Consider the following 18,632-nt stretch of genomic DNA (forward strand, 5'->3'; position numbering starts at 1 on the left):
CTGCTCACAGCTGAGCCAACCAGGGAACATGGAACAGATCTATGCATCCAAGTTTTTATCTGGAAGTAAGTTCACAATTTTCTGCATTTTGCTAGGGTTGAGTTTTGTTTCTCAGAAAGGAACAGGTTAATGGTCATTAATTGCCTGAGGAAAGAACTGAATTACTTAATCAATATTTCAATATTTATGTTGGCAAATCTATTTCCTTTCCCTTTTATAGAAAACATGTATTTGATATTTTAAAAAACCCTGTAATTTAACTAAAACCAAAGTGCAGGATTATTACAGAAACTGTTGACTATCAGTTTATTCTATGCATTTTCTTTTACGTGTTTTAAAAGATGTTTGCCCTATAGAGATAATTTATAACTGTTATATCTGATAAAAAAAAGTTAAAGAGGGAACTGCAAGACTTTGGAAAGAGCTATGCAGTCCAAAGGGGAGTGTGAGCTAGTGGTGTGAGAGGGTGAATCCAGAGAACAAGGCAGCACCGGAGTAAGGGAGGACCCGAGTAAGGGAGAACCCGAGTAAGGGAGGACCGGGAGCAAGGGAGGACCAGGAGTAAGGGAGGACCCAGAGTAAGGGAGGACCCAGAGTAAGGGAGGACCTGAAGTAAGGGAGGACCCGAGTAAGGGAGGACCGGGAGCAAGGGAGGACCCAGAGTAAGGGAGGACCCGAAGTAAGGGAGGACCCGAGTAAGGGAGGACCGGGAGTAAGGGAGGACCGGGAGTAAGGGAGGACTGGGAGTAAGGGAGGATCCGGAGTAAGGGAGACTGGCAATCGACCTGCTTCAGGTCAAGGAGCAAAAGAAGTATGGTGGTCCACCTCCAGGCTGGGTGGACAGCCCGCCACCGTCAGGTTCCAAGGAGTTTATCGGATGACTACCACAGGACATGTACGAGTACCAGCTGATCCCACTCCTCTATCCTCTGTGAGTTCTGCATAATGATGACCCTCAGTGGCCAGAACCGTGGCCTTGCCTGTGCGTGCTACAGCCTACGGCATGGTGCCCAGGCTGCCACTGCTACGCTGCACAACCACCATTTGCTGCCTTCTTGCCAGCTCCTGGTATGCCAAAACTGTCAGCTGATGGTGGATAGGCTGCCTCTTAGCTTGCGTTACTGCTGCATCCTCTAGGTCTCCTGTGTAGGAGACGTTGCTGCTACCGAGCGCCCTCTCAAGTTGGGCTGCTCAAGTTTAGCACGCACCTTCTAGAGCTGCTGCCATGGCCAAAAAGGCCCTGGTAGAAGGAAAGTCACTCTGTGGAGAGCAGGTGGAGTGGCTCAAGTCAGACCCGAAGCACTTCCGCCAACAGCTTGCGAGTCCCTCACTGCGGTTTCTAAGGCCAGATGTCAGCCAACTAGCCCAGACCAGGAACAAGATGGGATTCCAAGGAGTCGGGCTGCTCTGCAACTGCTGTCAACAAATGAAGCTACGACTCCCAGTGCTCCTTACCAGTGTTTAGGAACACAGCCTGGCGATTGGCATGGCTTCTTCATCCAGTGCCTTTCAGTGGCCTCATTTGGGTTGTGCTGGCCTCTGATAGGCAGAATGGGCATGAGGGGCCAAGGATGCTGTGTCTGCACAGCTGCTGGAGACACTGAGTGAATCTGGGACCAGCTTATGGTCTGCTAGGGCTGAAGCAGGTACTGTGGTTAAGCAGTGACCCCTTCTTTCTACAGGCACCCTAAATGGGTAAGCAGAGTCTGTGCCAACCCGCAGCCCAGCAGGCCTGGGCAGCTACTCCTTGATCCTAAGGAGACTGGGCCTGGTGACAGCTTTCACTGCTGGGACAGTTGTGAGGAACCTTGCCCTCCCCATTGAGCCCCGGTTAGACCTCTGACCTACTATCCTTAGTCGATTCCCAGTCTGACAAATACTCACCACACAAGAGCTTACTATGAATCTTTGTTTTTATCTGGAGAACTGGCTGAGCCAGAGAGCCCTTCCTCCCACCACTTGTCACTGGTTCGGGCTTATGTGAATTTTGGTTTTTCTATACTGGTTTTATTTATATTAAAATGCTGGTTGGTTAAAAAAAAACAAATGAACAAACAAACTAAAGAAATGGATTCTTTTTATAGCTTACAGTATGTGCAGCAAGAGAACTATAAGATTAATGTAATAATAAATTTGAGACTTTCATTTTCAAATGTACTTATCCAAGAAATGCTTCTTAGATGAGTCATTTTGAAATGCTTGCCTGTAAGACGTTTGACTGCTCTCATGGACATTTAGAACCTCAACTGCGCTGCTCTATTTGAAGCAGCATTATCATTTATTACACACTTAGGCTGCATTGTGGGGATCACAGAACTCAAATCATTTGGGTATTCTGGTGACTGACTAGTATATTGGTTTTTTTCTAGTGGAACAAAGCCGTCGAACTGGCTAAAAGCCACAGCATGAAGGAAATTGGATCTTTGTTAGCTAGGTATGCGTCACACTTACTGGAGAAGAACAAGACTCTTGAAGCCATTGAGCTCTATAGGAAGGCCAGCTACTTTTTCGATGCAGCCAAACTGATGTATAAGGTATTGCGGAGTCCTGCTCAAGAGTTGCTTTGCTCTACTTACAGCTTTTTTAAACTTTAAGCTTTATTATTAAAAATTGCAAATAAACATTACAAACCGAAATTAAGTAGACCCAAAGTCTACGTGAACTTCTGTCCTGCTAGAATAGCCACCTGAGTATATTTTTTATGCATGTAGTCACTACCAGAGAACCCATGACAGAATTAGAACAATTAGCTCTGTATCTTCATCTGTAGCCCTTATAAAGCACTGTGTTTTGTAAACAGTGCTGTGTATTGCTGCCATCTACTCACAGAGGTAATTATGGACGCCGAAACCTGCCAGGTCCTAGACGATTTTGGGTTTGGTGTAGAAGCCAACCACAAATTTAAGAATTTCCTTGGGCTGCTAAGAACAAATTCTTTAAACTGGAATTATCCTTTTAAAATGCACAAATTTTAAAACAAATTAAGTCCTTGTAAAATGCACAACTTTTAAAACAACATATTCCTTTAATATCTGTAATATTAATATAAATAAATTTATACTCTCTCGTCTTTTCTTGCCTGACTTAAAATAAATTTTCTCAAAATCACTTAAATTTAAACTTCTAAAGGACACACTACCTTTTCCACTCTGATTTAGTTTTTTTTTTTTTCAATAGATGTTTCTTTTAAGACTGTTCAAGTGACTAAATTCTGAAGAAAGGACCATGGCCTTTAAAATCTGAAGCATAATTACATTTATATTACACTCTATCCCTCCCTCCTTTTCTAAAGAATCAAATTTCAGTTAATTGTGGAAATGGTTTTATTGGTACAAATACACACCTGGAAATGTCTTGCCAACTGTCTGCCATGTTTAAAGATTGCAGATGAAGAGGCAAAGAAAAGGACGAAGCCGCTGCGTGTGAAGAAGCTGTACGTGCTGTCCGCCCTGCTCATCGAGCAGTATCACGAGCAGATGAAAAACGCCCAGCGCAGCAAAGTTAAAGGCAAGAACTCAGAGGTGACTAGGACACTCACACAGTTCAAGTAGCACACAGTGTCAGGTCATCTAACTGTCCTCCCTGGAGAAGCTCTTTCTTTTGTAGGCCTGTGTTTATTTCTTTTTAGGGGCTTAACAAATAGTAATGCCTCATTCAGAATAAGTATCCAGATTTAGAACTTTGTTTAGAAATATGGAGAACTGATGTTAAGGCCAGTTTCTTGGATGCTTTAAGTATTTTTGTTAAAGAGTTTATTTGCCTAGTAACTTCTCCATTCTTAATCAGAGAACTTGAAACACTTTCTTAGAATATAAATCTATTTTACTCTAAATTTCACGTTGACTTAAAGTTTGATCGGTTCTATTTTAAACTTTGATCTTACCAATTTAGGAAACTGAGCTATAGTGGGAAACATAACTGTGCTGACAGGAGAGATGTGTGTCTCACAGCTTCCGACCGAACCTTTCCAGGCTTAGCATTGCTAAGCTACGTGGGTGAGTGTGTGTGTCTGTGTGCTGACAGAGTGCACTGGCTTTTCTCCCAGACCACTTCTGCTTTGGCTGGTTTGCTAGAAGAGGAGGTTCTCTCGACAACGAATCGGTTCACTGACAACGCTTGGAGAGGAGCGGAGGCCTACCATTTCTTTATACTCGCCCAGCGGCAGCTCTATGAGGGATACGTTGACACTGCGTTGAAGACAGGTAGGCATGTCATGGAATGTTTGCAGGACATCTAAAGATGACTAAGTAAGCAGGAAGAGCTAGCTTCGCCATTTGTCTTTATATTAATCTTAACATCTCCCCCTAGGCTTCTATCTAAATGTGTCAAGATTATGAATATAGTTTATTTTTGCATTCTTCTTTTTGAAGTTTTCCCCCACTTTAAAAAATAATACACAGTAGTTCGCAGAAATATCAGATACATTAGATAATAAACAAGTTCCTATTTGTTACTTGTATTCATATGGTTTCTGTTCAAAGCCGAGCACTTACCTGCCCAGCCCACAGCCTTCTGAGGTACGGACAACAGCGCCTGTGCTGTAGGAACTCTGGACCCCTCTCACAGTACACGGGAAACTTGAACAGCCCTGCTCGTGTGCCTGAACAGTGCCTAAAGACATTTCCATGTCATACACGTTTCTGTAGTATTCCTCTTTTTTTAGTAATTTCAACCAAACTAAAGAAGTACAAAAAGACAAAATAATGACATCAAATAATTTTGTAACTCAGAGATAACTGTTGTGCACATTCAAGTAAACTTTCTTTTCTCTTTTTAATTAGAAAAATCACATTTAGTTTTGTTTTATTCTCTCTCTCTCTCTCTCTCTGTGTGTGTGTGTGTGTGTGCCCACCCCTTTGGCCTATGTGTTGGGGTCAGAGGGCAACATTGAGAGTTTGTTCTTTCCTTGCAGACACAGGAGATCCAGCTCAGGTCAACAGACTCAATGGCAAGCGGCATTTGGGGGAAGTTTTTCCACATCAGAGAACTTCCTTTCTCCTTAAGGGGTGTGTTAGGATTGTTCTGTCTGGCCTTGTTAAACATAGATCTATCACAGTTTTTACAGCTGCCTCAGTCTCTAGTTTTTATGTATAGATTAACTAAACAGAGTATAAATGGAGACATCTTCTTGATTAACAGTGTCCGAGGGCTTACATGTTTTATTTTATTTACCTCCAGTGAGTATGGTTTGAGATGTATGCTGTAAACCCAGCATATGACTGGCTGACAGGCGGCTACAGTATACACCGGCCACCGTTTCTCTCACCACTCAGCCTTTTCAAGCCCCAGTTCTGTTTTATGTAGGAGGAGTTAAGCGTACCTGCCTCCCAGAGATGCTGTCTCTAGGAGCCTTTCTGAAAGGCAGTTTACATGTGGAGCCTGGGCTCTGAGGCCTCTGCAAGCAGCAAGTGTGAGGAGGGAGCTGATGGTGCTGTCAGTCTTGTCAGTCCCCTTTCTTTGTTCTTTTTACAGAGTGCAGCAACGTTTTGTCTTAAAATCATTGATTAAAATGTACCCTTGGGGCTGGAGAGATGGCTCAGCAGTTAAGAGTACTTGCTGCACTCTCATAAAGACCAGTTTTCTGACCCCAGCGCCATGTCACGTGCTTTTAACTCGAGCTGGAGGCTGTCCACCACCTTCTGGATTTCTCAGGCATGCACCTCCTGCCCCCCTACACACACACACTAAAAGTATTTTTCCATTACAAGTTGGAAATCCTAGCTTCCTGTGTGCGTGTGCGAGCGTGTGAGCGTATGAGTGTGTGTGTGTGTGTGTGTGTGTGATTAGACAGTTTCATTATGTATCCTAGGCTGGCCTCCAACTTGCAGCCTTCTGTCTCTGCTTGCCAAGTGCTATAAATTAGAGACATGCCAACCACTGTGCTTCAGGCAGATGCATTATTAATTCCTCCTAGATTATTACCTTCCATTTCTGTACGTCTGTGCCAGCACTGTCCTTTTCTTACCTACAATCTGTTATTTTTACTAATGTCTGTGTGATTGTGTGCCATTTGAGTGTAGAGGCCAGGACAGTGTGTCAGATCCCCTGGAGCTGCAGGTACAGGTGGTTATGAACATTTATAGTAGGAACCAAAGTCAGGGCTTCTGGAAGAAGCTTCAAGTGTTTATAAACCACTGAGTTTCCTTCAGCCCTCATTTATATTTACTATTTAAGTTTTCCACTGTCCTCTTTCTAAAGCAGTTTTTAGGTATCCTATCCTTTTGTATTTGTCTAGCCAGATGAGCTCATAACCTTTTTGAGGATGAGGAAATTTCAATGAATTTTTATTAGAACTACATTAATTTGCCAAGATGGGATCACTAATATGTCAACAATGAATTTTTTCACCCAGAAATATCAACTTTTAAAAACCATTGCGGTATATGTTGCTTTTGTTTCTTTTCTATAGACCTTTAGTTTACTTCTGGTATGTCCCACATGTTTCTCTGGGAGCCTATTCTTATTCTTCCCCTATTGGGTAGAGCTCCATACACTTCCTCTCTCTGTGTTTCAGTATAAAGTAAGATAGTGCGTTCCTTGCAACTGTGCCTGTGAAACTGCTGTGCTCTGAAGGCAGAACTAGCGGCTCTTGTTTATTATAACTGAATGAATGCCTGTTTTAAGGTAAAATTGTTCCATTCAACTTCTTGCCAACACTTACCTCAGAGCTAACTGGCGGAACTCTAATGAGAAGATGCAATGGATGTGTTGTTCCACTTGTTTCGTTAAATTATACTATCAGATGGATTAAAAAAAATTCCAAGTCTAGAGAGGAAAAGCAAATTGATGACAAATCCGATGCTAATTCTGCAGCGCATTGAAGAAAAGATGCTATCTCTAGTGCAGAGGATTACAGGCAGCAGAGAACAGCTGTCAGAACAAATGGTCTGGGCTCGCAGCGGGAAGCTCACTCGTCCTGTTACCTCAGCGGGACTCATGCTACACTGTTCTTTGTGAGCAGAAAACATTACCTTGAGAATTACAGCTAGTATAGTATTAATTCACCCTGTCTGGAATGCCACAGAAATGACTGGATAAAGTGGAACAGAGCCACACATTTCAGTATGGAAACCGTTCTGTCTGCAAGTGAGCTTGGCTGCGTGAGTCTTTTTAGTGTGATTTCACTGTCAGAAATGAGGATGAACTCTGTCTCGGCCGCTGGTTCTCCCACCCCTCAGCATTGTTTTACATTTACTGAAGCTCATGTAGGCTAAGACAGAACATTGTATATAGGTCCTGTTTCACACATGTTCATGCGGTACTTGTCTTTACAGATGCTAACTGCCTCGTCTTTTCTAGCTCTTCACCTGAGAGACTATGAAGACATCATTCCCTCAGTTGAGATCTATTCTCTGTTAGCACTCTGTGCTTGTGCAAGCAGAGCTTTTGGTACCTGTTCAAAAGCTTTCATTAAACTGGAGTCTTTAGAGACGCTCAGTGCAGAACAGAAGCAGCAATATGAAGACCTGGCTCTGGAAATCTTCACCAAACACACACCAAAAGACAATAGGAAGTCTGAGTTGAACAGCCTTCTTGAAGGGTAGGTGCATCATAACTAGATGACATTTACCTGATTAGAAGCCTCAATAGAACAAAGCATTAAGTTTCCAAGGAGTTTATGTTAATATTAAAATTGATTTTACTATCCCACAAGGGTGTAGTAAAGCTATATTTTTCATTGAAAGTTTTTATTAAAAATATTGAAAGTGTTTTATTTGAGACTTTTTGGAAATTTTCATTCTTCAGTATTTAAAGTATACTAGACATTTAGACTAATTACATATTTTAAAATCTAATTGTTTTTTCTCTTATTTTTACAGTGGGGAAGGCAAACTGCCAACATGTATTGCCACTGGAAGCCCAATCATTGAGTATCAGTTCTGGGTGTGCAAAGTCTGCAAGCACTATGTTCTTGCTCAGGAGATCAGTAACTATAACTTTTGCCCTTTATGCCACAGTTCGGTAGAATAAAGGAAAGACGTATCTCAAATGTAAAGTACACAAAGCACATAGACTTATCTGCACTGAATATATAATAATGCTTAATTTCCCTAGGTTTCATATGAAAATCAACGTCATCTGCTAGGTATATTTTTGTATAAAATATATATCACAGAAGAAAATAAAAATAAAGAGGTCTGAAATGCGCTCATTGGTAGAGTGAGTGTGCTCCAAGCATGCACATGATGTTCCACTGTCAGTACCAGGGGAACAAAAAGGATAATTCATACATCACAGTGCGACTATGAAGTACTATTTTACGTAAGACTTACAGATGTGAACTTACATTTTTTTGTAGTTCCTGTCTGTTTGTTTACCATTTATATAAATTATAGTTGGTGGCAAGTTAGCACAGAAATTCTCCGAACTAGAAATGTTCTCTCTTGTCAAGGTTACTTCTTAGTTAGAGAAGAACCCTCGGGAGGTTGATGGGAATGGAGGGGGCTGAAGAGGCAAACTTGAAGCAGAGTTGATCTAACGTGTATTTAGGGAGGTTAAGCAACTGGTGCATAAAATGAGCTCTATTTCTATTTAAGAATTAAATTTCTATGTTTTATTTTCATAATTGAGGAAATGGCATTGAAAGACTTTTTATTATTTGAAGTTTTAAAGAATATTTATTCCTCATTCAAGAGGAAGCATTTGGTCCCCTTTGCTTATAATAAATATGAATTAACTGATTTTGATTTTGAGTAATGCTGTTACTTATCATCAAACCTATCCCCAGCTATGCCATGGTTCAGAGTATGCTGGTGGCCTAAATGTGGCCCCAGCAGGTACAGCATGCACTAACTGTGGCCCCAGAGGCACAACATGCACTAAATGTGGCCCCAGCAGGTACAGCATGCACTAACTGTGGCCCCAGAGGCACTGCGTGCTGGTGAGCAGTGCACCTGCACAGGCACTGCTGACCTCCCACCCACCATACACAGCTCATTTTATTTTGCTAAAATGTGCTTTAAGATCACTTTTCTGTATTTCCAGAGCTCAGATCATAGTTTTTTTTTTTTCTGAGACACTATTTGAAATAAACACGAAAACAATTACATTCTGAAGGAAAAAATGGCGTTTATTGCATGTTTCTTTCCTCTATAATGTATGGAAATGTGGCATCTTTAGACATTTTGGTGGGACAAACTCACACACACACACACACACACACACACACACACACACACACACAGAGCGCAAGAGAGTTAGAGAGCCAGAGAGAAAGAAAGGTAGACAACATATATATCACATGGGAGAAAAACCTAACAGTCTTTTTTAGGCAAATATCCAGTGACTGAAGTGGCAGAGAATTGTGAGAATTGTTTCCACAGAGACTACATAAAGTTTACATTCAGAAACAAGGAAAACATTGTTTCAAAGTAACAGAGCACTAACTCTTGACATAGCTCCAGACACTTATTTTGGGCATCTAAAATGAAAACAGCAATATTATGTTGCCTTTTACTGTCTATAAGTATTTTCGCATTAAAAAAATTATTTATTCTGTATAGAGCATTCTGCGTGCAGGCCAGAAGAGGGCACCAATCTTACTACAGATGGTTGTGAGCCACCATGTGGTTGCTGGGAAGTGAACTCAGGACCTCTGGAAGAGCAGTCAGTGCTCTTAACCACTGAGCCATCTCTCCAGCCCTTTTCTCAGTGTTAGAAAGTATTTTAACTATAAAAGTAACATGTTTATAGTATTTATTTTCAGAAATGTTAAAGCATAGATGAGAAAGTCAAAGTAGTTTTAATGTTTTAAAAATGGTGTTCATTTGTATTTTAGTTGAATTTTAGAAAACAGGTGAAACTGAAGAAATGTGTAAATTACAAACAAATGTTTCATAATAAGAAATGGTTGCTCTTAACATATTTCTCTAACTAGAAACACATCAAAAGACTAAGGCTTATTTAAGTACTTTCTTATATGGCACAGATTAAATTTCTGGTTAGTATAATTTAGAGAAATCTGGTTCTAGAAGATGGCTGAGCAGGTCAGATGCTTGTCCCGCAAGAATGGGAACTAGTACATTGGTTTCTTTACAAAGGCAGGAATTAGTAACCTGCCTGTCACCCCAGCAGTTGAGAGGCACAGATGGGATGTCACATGGAGATACTTGGCCAGCTTGCTAGCTGGCCTAGCAAGCATTGGGGTTCAGCATGAGACCCAGTCTCAATAAGGTGCGGAACATTTGAAAAAGATACTCATCAACCTCTGTTCTGACACCCACGAACATGTGCATACACATGTGAACACACACACACACACACACACACACACACACACACACACACACACGGGCATCTGCATGCACACACCCATTACACACTCTAAAAAAGTAGATGTTAAAAGGTGAGAAAGATGGGCTATGTGAATGTAAGGGCAAGAAAGCACACATGAGGTCACTAATACAAAGACTTTATCAAATGCATTTATATATAAATTGAGAAGACCATACAGTTTCCCCCTTCTCATTCTACTAATGTGGAACGTTACACTGATTAATTTTCATGGATTGAGTTATCCTTGTATTTCAGGAGTAATTCTCATTTGGTTACAACACAAAATTCCTTTAATATGCTGGCACATTTGATATGGTGGTCTTTTGTTATGTTTTCCGTTAATGCAGCTGGAGCAAGGTGGTGCAGTCATTTTTAAGGCTAGGCTCACAGCAACAACAACAACAACAAAGAAGTCCAGGTTTGCATTGATGCCTGTCATAATGGATATTGTCACACACTGGTATCTTAGCAGCATTGACTTTACAGAAGAATGTAAGAACTTTGCTGATTAATTTTTAGAAAGAGTTTAAGAACCGGTGTTGATTTTCTCTTAGATGTTTGTAGTCACTGCTGTAGCCAGATCTAGGGCTTTTCTTTGTCATTAAATCAGTGTTGGGGCTGGAGAGATGACTCAACAGTTGAGAGCACTGACTGATCTTCCAAAGGTCCTGAGTTCAATTCCCATCTACCACATGGTGGCTCACAACCATCTATAATGACATCTGATGCTCTCTTCATGCAAGCACCCATGCAGATAGAGCGCTCATACATTAAACAAAACAAAAAAATCAGCATCTTTATTAGTAAGTTAGAGGCTTGTTAGAGTTCTCTAGTTCCTCATAGGTTCTGTTTCTATTTACTTCCTCACCCTTCTCCTTCTCCTTCTCCATGATACTAACTATTAGCAGACTTAAAAGGACTGTTTTCTTGCTAGGCTGCAAGGTACTGAGGGCAAAAGCTTTGCTCACTATATTAATCTCAGTTTTAAAAACTGGGTTCGTCACACCACAGACTTAATATTTATTCTTTCAAGAGGAAGTGCTTAGTTAAAGATAACCACTTTCCAAGTATCTTTCTTCTCTGACCTTTACTTTTATAGCCAATTCTACCAAATCCCGTATAACATATATCGTGTGTCATGGTAACAACACTATGGGTCTGGGTCACTTATAAATAAACTCATTGGGTTCACAGTTTTGGGGGCTGAGAAGTCCACGTAGGTACAGGCCTTCTTCCCTCACCATAGCATGGCAAAAGGCACACGAAGACAGGGTCCGCAGCAGTCTCTCTGCCTTTTAAACGACTGGCGCTAGTCCGTTCATGAGGGTGGCTTCACATCAGCACAGCTGCATTAAGTCCCACTCGTGAGCATGGGGTGGGGGCCACGACATTCGAACCATAGCACTCCTTTTTTTTTTTAATGCATTGTAAACTGCCCTACTTACATAATTACGTTCTGCTTTTTATTTTGGGAACTTAATGTTTTAAATATTTACCTTTCTAATTCAACCAGAACCAGTATATGAACAATGTATCTTGAGTGCTTCCTTAAAGACAAACGACCCTCTCTAAAACAAAAATATATCTATGTATACATATATCACAAAGATTTAAATTCTCTTAATTTCCCGCGAATTTCGCCAAGCGCTACCAGTTATCTCGCGATATTATGGGTCCTCAAACAGGACAAACGTCTTCATTCCGTAGCCGCGCGCTTCCTTTAGCCAATGAAGTCCCGTGAGCGGTAGTTGTGGTTCCGCTTCCAATCGGGCGAGGCGGTTATGGCCGGGCCGCCCGGCCGAGAGGGGAGAGAGAGGCCGACCGCCCTGGCCATGGCGCAGGCTCGCTTCGTCAGGGGCGAGTTTGCCGAGGCCCAGGAGCTGTACTCCGCGTTCATTGGCCAGTGCGCGAGTCACGGGAGGTAACTATCGCGAGAGTGGGGTGCCTGGGGCGTGTGGGTGGTCCTCAGGCCGACGTGCGAACCTTGCAGCCCTGGGGTGGCGCCTGGTCTCTCCAAGAAAAGATTCTCTCGAAGTCCTGTCCTCCGGGAAAGGGGACTCCTTGGTTTCCCCAAAGGCCCAGCGGCCGGAAGCTGCTTTCCTGGGCGGGGAAGGCCGCCCGGCTGCTCCGCCGCTGTCCTCCGAACCACAGCGACGCCTTTGCGTTCCGGACACGAAGGTTCCGGTTCAGCACCCGCTATAGCATCGTCACTGCACCCAGCTGTCCCGTTAGTGTTTACCAAAACGTCACAGCACACTCCCCGAAGTTAAGGATTGTTACTATGACATCGCTATAACATCACAAGATTCCTTTCTGTAGATTATCCAGCCAGCGATGAAGCTTTTATTGCCCAGTAAAGCTCTTTGTTATTTGGATGTTTGGGTTCCAGCGGTTTATCAAGATGTGCACATCTGGCCTCTCTTTATTCCCACTCTGCTTTAAGTCTTGAGAAAACGGGGTTGTATATCGAGCCAAATGTCCGATAATTAGTCTACTAAAATTTTGACATCTAGGGGTCTTGATTGGGTTCGGTTTCCCGCAAGTTAAGGTATTAAAAGGCAGTAAAAATCTCAAGCCAGGAAGGTAGCAGCGGAGGAGGGAGTGTACGACGACTAAGTGCAGCTAACGACAGATAGAATCAGCGAATGAGTAAAGGTTTACTAGAGATGAGAAAACATGAGAGGCCACACAGAAACAACCCTCCGCAAAGCGAAGGAGTAATTTCAGGAACCCCCAGATTTGTTCTCCTGAGGGTTTAAGGGATTGAGGTTTCATTAGTTTGAACGATGCCAGATATAGGTCCTCAACTTTGCCCTAAGCATGTCCTGATCCAGATTTGAACTTGTGTAGTAGCACAGCAGATCCATCCCGGGGGGTAGGGGGGGAGACTATTGGTAAAGAAAAGTAGAAGAGCCTTTTAGGCTGTCAGGGTTTTGTTTCAGGTTAGCCGGATAAGGAAGAAGCAGACCAGATTGGAAGTTCACTATCTTCACTATCCAGTCCCAGCTCCTCTCCTGAGGCATCTGCTTATCATGGAGTCTAGCTCCCAATCCCTCTGTATTGTTTGCCTCAATGTCTCTGTATTGGTTGTGAATTGGTCGTTAAACCTGGAGACTCCATCCAACACAAATATGAGAACTTTTTTCTTTTTTTATTTCTTATAATGTTTTTCTTCTTCTTTTGAATAGTTTATGTATTTACATTTCAAATGTTATCCCTTTTCCTGGTTTCCCCCTCTCCCATACCCCCACCCCTGCTTCTATGAGGATGCCCTACTCAACTCCCACCTCAACACCCTGACATTTCCCTACACTGGGGAATTCCTCCTTCGAGGACCAAGGGCCTCTCCTCCTATTGATGCCAGAAAATGCTACGTATGTGCTACATATGCGGCTGGAGCCATGGGTCCATCCACCATGTGTATTCTTTGGATGGTGTTTAGTCCCTGGGAGCCTGTGTGTGTGTGTGTGTGTGTGTAGGCTCACATTTCCACTGTAATCAGTTGATGTTCGCAGCCTCATTATCTTCTGTGCTGATGCCTGGATGTGTAGCATTAGATGTGTAGCTTTGCCTTTGTTTCGCTCATGTAATGTGTGGAGTGAACACAGAGAAACTGGGCAATTATTTTTCTTTCTTTGTGTGTGTGTGTGTGTAGCTCCAGCTGTCCTGAAACTCCCTCTACACACCAGGCTGGCCTGGAATCCAGAGATCCACCTGCTTCAGCCTCTCAAGTGCTGAGATTACAAGTAGGAAGCACTGGTCCAGGAAGATGTTTATACTAGAATGCAAGCTTGTCTTTGCATGAGATCTAATGCTGAAGATTGCATTCTTTGTTGTTTGTAAGACTTAAATAGAATTAAGCAAGAAGGGCAGAATTGCGTTCTCACTTTAGTACTGTGTTATTGTGATAGTTAACAGAAATTTCTTTTTTAATACAGTATTTTCCTTAGAGAATTTCATACAGTGTATGTTGATAATCCTCACTCCCACTACTCACCCCAGTTCCTCTCAGCTCTACCCCCCACTTCCCTTCCTCCTCTTTTTTTTTTAAGTTACCAAGTTCCATTTTATGCTGCCCCATTTATACACAGATGTGTGGCCATCCAGGAGATTGGTTGACCTCCCAGGGGCCACACCCTTAAGAAAGATGCCCTTAACCATTCGTAGTTCCTCTGTGGTACCCCTCCCCGCATGCTGGTGTTGACTGACTTGATCTTGTGCAGGTCTTGTGCAGCCAACCACAGCTGTGATTTTATGAGTGCAGTGCCCTTGAAATGCCTAGAAGACACTGTCTTGGTTTCTGTGACCACTCCAGGCTCTTCCCATTCCCTGAGCCTTAGGGGTGGGAGAGGGGTGTTGCTGTAGGTCTGTTTGTGGATGAGCATTCTGCTGACACTTGCTAACAGAAACTTCAGCATAGATGGCAGAGTGATGTCACCACCTCTCTCTCACATCCACCACCACACCTGAGAAAAGGGCCAGCAACTAGGAGACTTCATTCTATTCTCCTTTAAGGCTCGAATGGGCTTCTTTAGGAAGTTTCAGAAACAATCAGCAATAGGCGTACGGATGGTACATGAGCTTCTTATTCTCTTTCAGTTGCACATGTCAGCCCAAGAACCCATGTCCACACAAGTTAATCTCTGCCTTTTCCGGGCTAGACAGCTTGCCTCAGCCAAAAGCTCAGCAGCACACGTTCTAGTCTAAGCATTACTGTATCCCTCGGACCTTTCTCTGGTCAGTTTCTCATCTGTAAAATGGGCTTACAGTTTCCATAGCATACAAAGCATGAAACCTACCAGTTTCACTTCCCCCTACACATATTCTTGGAACTTTCTTTTAAATATTGCATCATTGAATAATTCTGAATAGTACTGACTGCTTTCATGGAGTCCAATGGGTAAAGATGCTTGCTAGATAAACCTGATGACCTCAGTTCAGTCCCTGGCATGCTGAAAAACTGAAGGAGAGAACCGTTCTATAGAGCTGTTCTCTGACCTCTACATGCACATGGTAGCACTGTAAACACATACAACTAATAAAAAAATCAAAGAAGAAATATTATGTTTAAAAGTATTAGTACTTTAACAATGAAAGTCAGTGGTAAATGTTAAGCCTGCTCCCCTTTTTAAAAAGATTTGTTCTAAGTACATATGGGTGTTTACATACACATATATCATGGACCAGATGCTTGCAATGCCCATAGAGGCCAGGAGAAGGCATTAAATCCTCTGAAACTAGAATTACAGATGTTTGTGAACCTCAGTATGAATGCTAGGAATTGAACTTGTGCCCTTTGGAAGAACAACAAGTGCTCTTAACATTTCTCTAGCCCTTGCCTGTGTCTTTAAGATTGCAAACAAAATGTTTGCCTTCATGGAAAATAACATTTTAGAATTTGCCTTAATGAAATCTAACATTCTAAGATTATCCAAGGATAAGAATTTATAACAAAGCTTTGAAACCTCAAATGAATACTGAAAGTTTGTGAAGTCCTGAGGTGGTGTTTTCTTCTGTTTGGGGAAGCAGATCAGCTGGTGTCCTAACACCTGTTTCAGCCTCCAGTGGCCTTCAGAGTTGCCTTTGTCCAGCTTTCTGAGAGCTGGCAAAACAGAACATTTCTGAGTTACAACAGTTCCTCCCTACTATTCTGAAGTCTAAACTGCAGGTCCATGTGGGTGTGGTGGTACATGCTTTGATTCCAGACTCGGGAGGCAGAGGCCAGCCTGCCCACTAGAGTGAGTTCTAGGCCAGTCAATATTACAGCTTTCTTTGCTCAGCTCGAATTTTTTTCCCTTCAGAGCCCACTCTAAAAACAGTCAACAATCATTTTAGTATTCAGCAAAACATGTTGGCAAAGAGCAAGGGCTTTGAAGACTCTAATAACATTCCATGTACGTTAAAATCCATGCTGTGTTGTAGCCCCACAAAAGTCGCCTATTTCTGTTTCCATACGCACTGTTTCTTCAGCTTGGCATTTCAGCTTTCTCCCAGCGTGTTGTAGCTGTGGAGTTTGATGGTGCCCCAAAGAGCGTGGAAGTGGAAGTGAGGGGGGTTTAACAGTGTGCTTTTAATGTGAACTTTTTGTTTAAAGCAAATGTAGCCCTGAGGATTTGGCCACCGCATATAACAACAGGGGGCAAACCAAGTACTTCAGCGTTGATTTTTATGAAGCCATGGATGACTACACATCTGCCATAGAAATCCTGCCCAGCTTCGAAGTTCCCTATTATAACAGAGGCTTGATACGCTACAGGCTGGGTAAGGTGGTTTGGTCTTTATTTTTTTTGCTTTCCTCATGGACTGTATTCTGTTGCTTTAGAGCGATCAGCTGTTGTGAGGGAATCAAGTATGATAGTTAAGTGAAATTTAGATTTAGAGCTAAGGAACAAGGAAGCATTGCTAGTCCTTATAGACCACAGCTGCAGTGGGAATGGGACCTGGTCACAGGAGCAAGGATGATGGGGCGCCTGCGCAGTCCCAGCCTCAAAATGCAGGTAATGCCGATGAGTGCCAGTGACACTGTCTAGTTGAAAAGGAGGAATCCATGGCTCCAGCCGCATATGTAGCAGAGGGTGGCATTGTCTGGCATCAGTGGGAGGATATAGGGGAATGCTAGGGTGATGAGGTGGGAGTGGGTGGGTAGAAAGGGGAACATCCTCACAGAGGCAGAGGGAGGGGGAATAGGAGTAGGAGAAAGGTTAACAGGGAAAAGGGGTAACATTTGAAATATAAATACATAAAATATTCAATAAAAATGCAAAAAAAAAAAGGAAAAAGAAAGTGATTTGAGGCCAGGTCAGTTTAACTAAACAACAGTATTTAAATTTTCCCCAATGTCTACGGTCTCCCTAGCTATGGGTTTTTACTGTGTTTACATTTACAGTACTAGGTCTTAAAAGAGAAAAGGCAGGAGACAGTCGGAAGAGAGGTTTTCGGAAGCCTGGATTACAGGGGCTGTGGATACTGTTTCTCATTTAAAAGTAAAAAGAAAAACCCGTTCCTCAGTTCTGCTGCAGCTATGTAAAGAAGTGATGTAACTTTGCCAAACTTTTGTGATTTATATGCTGCCCGCCTATAAAATCTGATAAGAAACCGTAACTAATTTCATTTATGTTTTGTATTGTCGGAGATTGAACGAGAGCTAATGGGAGCACCAGTGATTTGGACCCACTTATTCCATGAGGGCACAGGTTACTGTGTCAGACCTCAGATCACTGAGAGGCGGCTTCCTCTGGAAGCTCAGAAATGAAATGATGTACATTCGGACTTCACTGTGCAGTTACGGAGATCCTCAACTCTTTTATATCTCTGGCTTCTCTGCTACAGGGTATTTTGATGAAGCTTTGGAAGATTTCAAGAAGGCATTAAACCTAAATCCTGGATTTCAAGATGCTATTTTGAGCTTAAAACAGACCATTTTAGACAAAGAAGAAAAGCAAAAACGAAATGCTGAGAAAAGTTACTGAAACCTTTACAGCTCATTGAGATTTTAACTCTCGATCCTTAAATCTGCATTTGTTTGGCTCTAAGATGGACTATTTTGATTTTATATATAAAGGACAGAATTTTAAAAGTGAAAGTAAAATAATGTGCTTATTAATTTTAAGAAACATCATGTTTGATAGATCTCTTAATAGAGTAAATAAATAACACCAATGTATAAATGTATATGATCAGCAAAATATTTAAATCAATATGCATTATTTTTAGTAAAGGTTTTATTTTTAACTACATATTTCTATTCTCAATTTTGTATTTTCCCACCTATAGAAAAGTTGCTGGTAAATAGTCAATTTATAAACTCTTCACCTACTTAAAATACCACATTTGCTTTTTCTGTATACTTAAAACCAAAACTTTCCACTCTAAAGTCTGAGGCAGGAGGATTGCTGTGATTGCTCTAAGCTTAGACTATAGAGACCCTTCAACAAAGCCAAACGAAAATGAAATAAAAGCCGGACAAAGTTTTTTTTTTTTTTTTTTTTTTTTTTTTTTTTTTTTTTTTGCTGACCCGCCCGAGAATGATATGACAACGCTTCACTCCCCAAACAGTTCCGCCTGCGCCTTCCTAAAGACACTCGCTGCTGTGACACCTAATAAAAATAATACTATAACATGCTCCATGTCCAACCCATAGTCACATTTCCCTTGTGACGGCAGATAATTGTTCTCATGTCTCAGTATTCTTCCTCTCTGGGGTCGTCTCCTGCTTGTTTTCTCTGCGAAGTGCGTTGAGAACTTGCTTACTTTACATATGGAAATGGGCTGAGAGACAGGACCCTTGGGCTTAAACATAAGCACCCATCCTGTGGAGAGCAGTTGGAAAGGATTCATCTTACATTTGATCTTTTTTC

The 18,632-nt window shown here is 42.0% G+C and overlaps 2 protein-coding genes and 1 pseudogene across 4 annotated transcripts in view; all 3 read left to right on the forward strand.

Annotated features, from left to right (window-relative positions):
* WDR35 (WD repeat domain 35) overlaps window positions 1–8,928 on the forward strand; it is a 62,069-nt gene extending 53,141 nt beyond the window's left edge. For both annotated transcript variants that reach the window (XM_080932759.1, XM_080932760.1), the window contains 5 exons: window positions 2,370–2,534; window positions 3,381–3,521; window positions 4,046–4,202; window positions 7,300–7,540; window positions 7,821–8,928. In XM_080932759.1, the coding sequence (XP_080788885.1) occupies window positions 2,370–2,534; window positions 3,381–3,521; window positions 4,046–4,202; window positions 7,300–7,540; window positions 7,821–7,971 (855 nt within the window). In that variant the 3' untranslated portion in view covers window positions 7,972–8,928. The remainder of the gene's footprint in view (window positions 1–2,369; window positions 2,535–3,380; window positions 3,522–4,045; window positions 4,203–7,299; window positions 7,541–7,820) is intronic.
* On the forward strand, window positions 427–1,666 carry LOC308436643 (dead end protein homolog 1-like; annotated as a pseudogene). The gene is made up of 2 exons: window positions 427–495; window positions 748–1,666. The product of its transcript is annotated as a dead end protein homolog 1-like (transcript).
* Window positions 8,929–10,485: 1,557 nt separating the features above from the next.
* Window positions 10,486–18,011, forward strand: TTC32 (tetratricopeptide repeat domain 32). The gene is made up of 3 exons (XM_080933732.1): window positions 10,486–12,196; window positions 16,370–16,536; window positions 17,605–18,011. Exons 1-3 carry the CDS (start codon window positions 12,057–12,059, stop codon window positions 17,742–17,744), a joined length of 447 nt encoding a protein of 148 aa, XP_080789858.1. The 5' UTR covers window positions 10,486–12,056; the 3' UTR covers window positions 17,745–18,011.
* The last annotated feature ends 621 nt before the right edge of the window (window positions 18,012–18,632 follow it).

Source organism: Micromys minutus, assembly GCF_963924665.1.
Source record: "Micromys minutus genome assembly, chromosome: 1".
NCBI classification, from domain to species: Eukaryota; Metazoa; Chordata; class Mammalia; order Rodentia; family Muridae; genus Micromys; species Micromys minutus.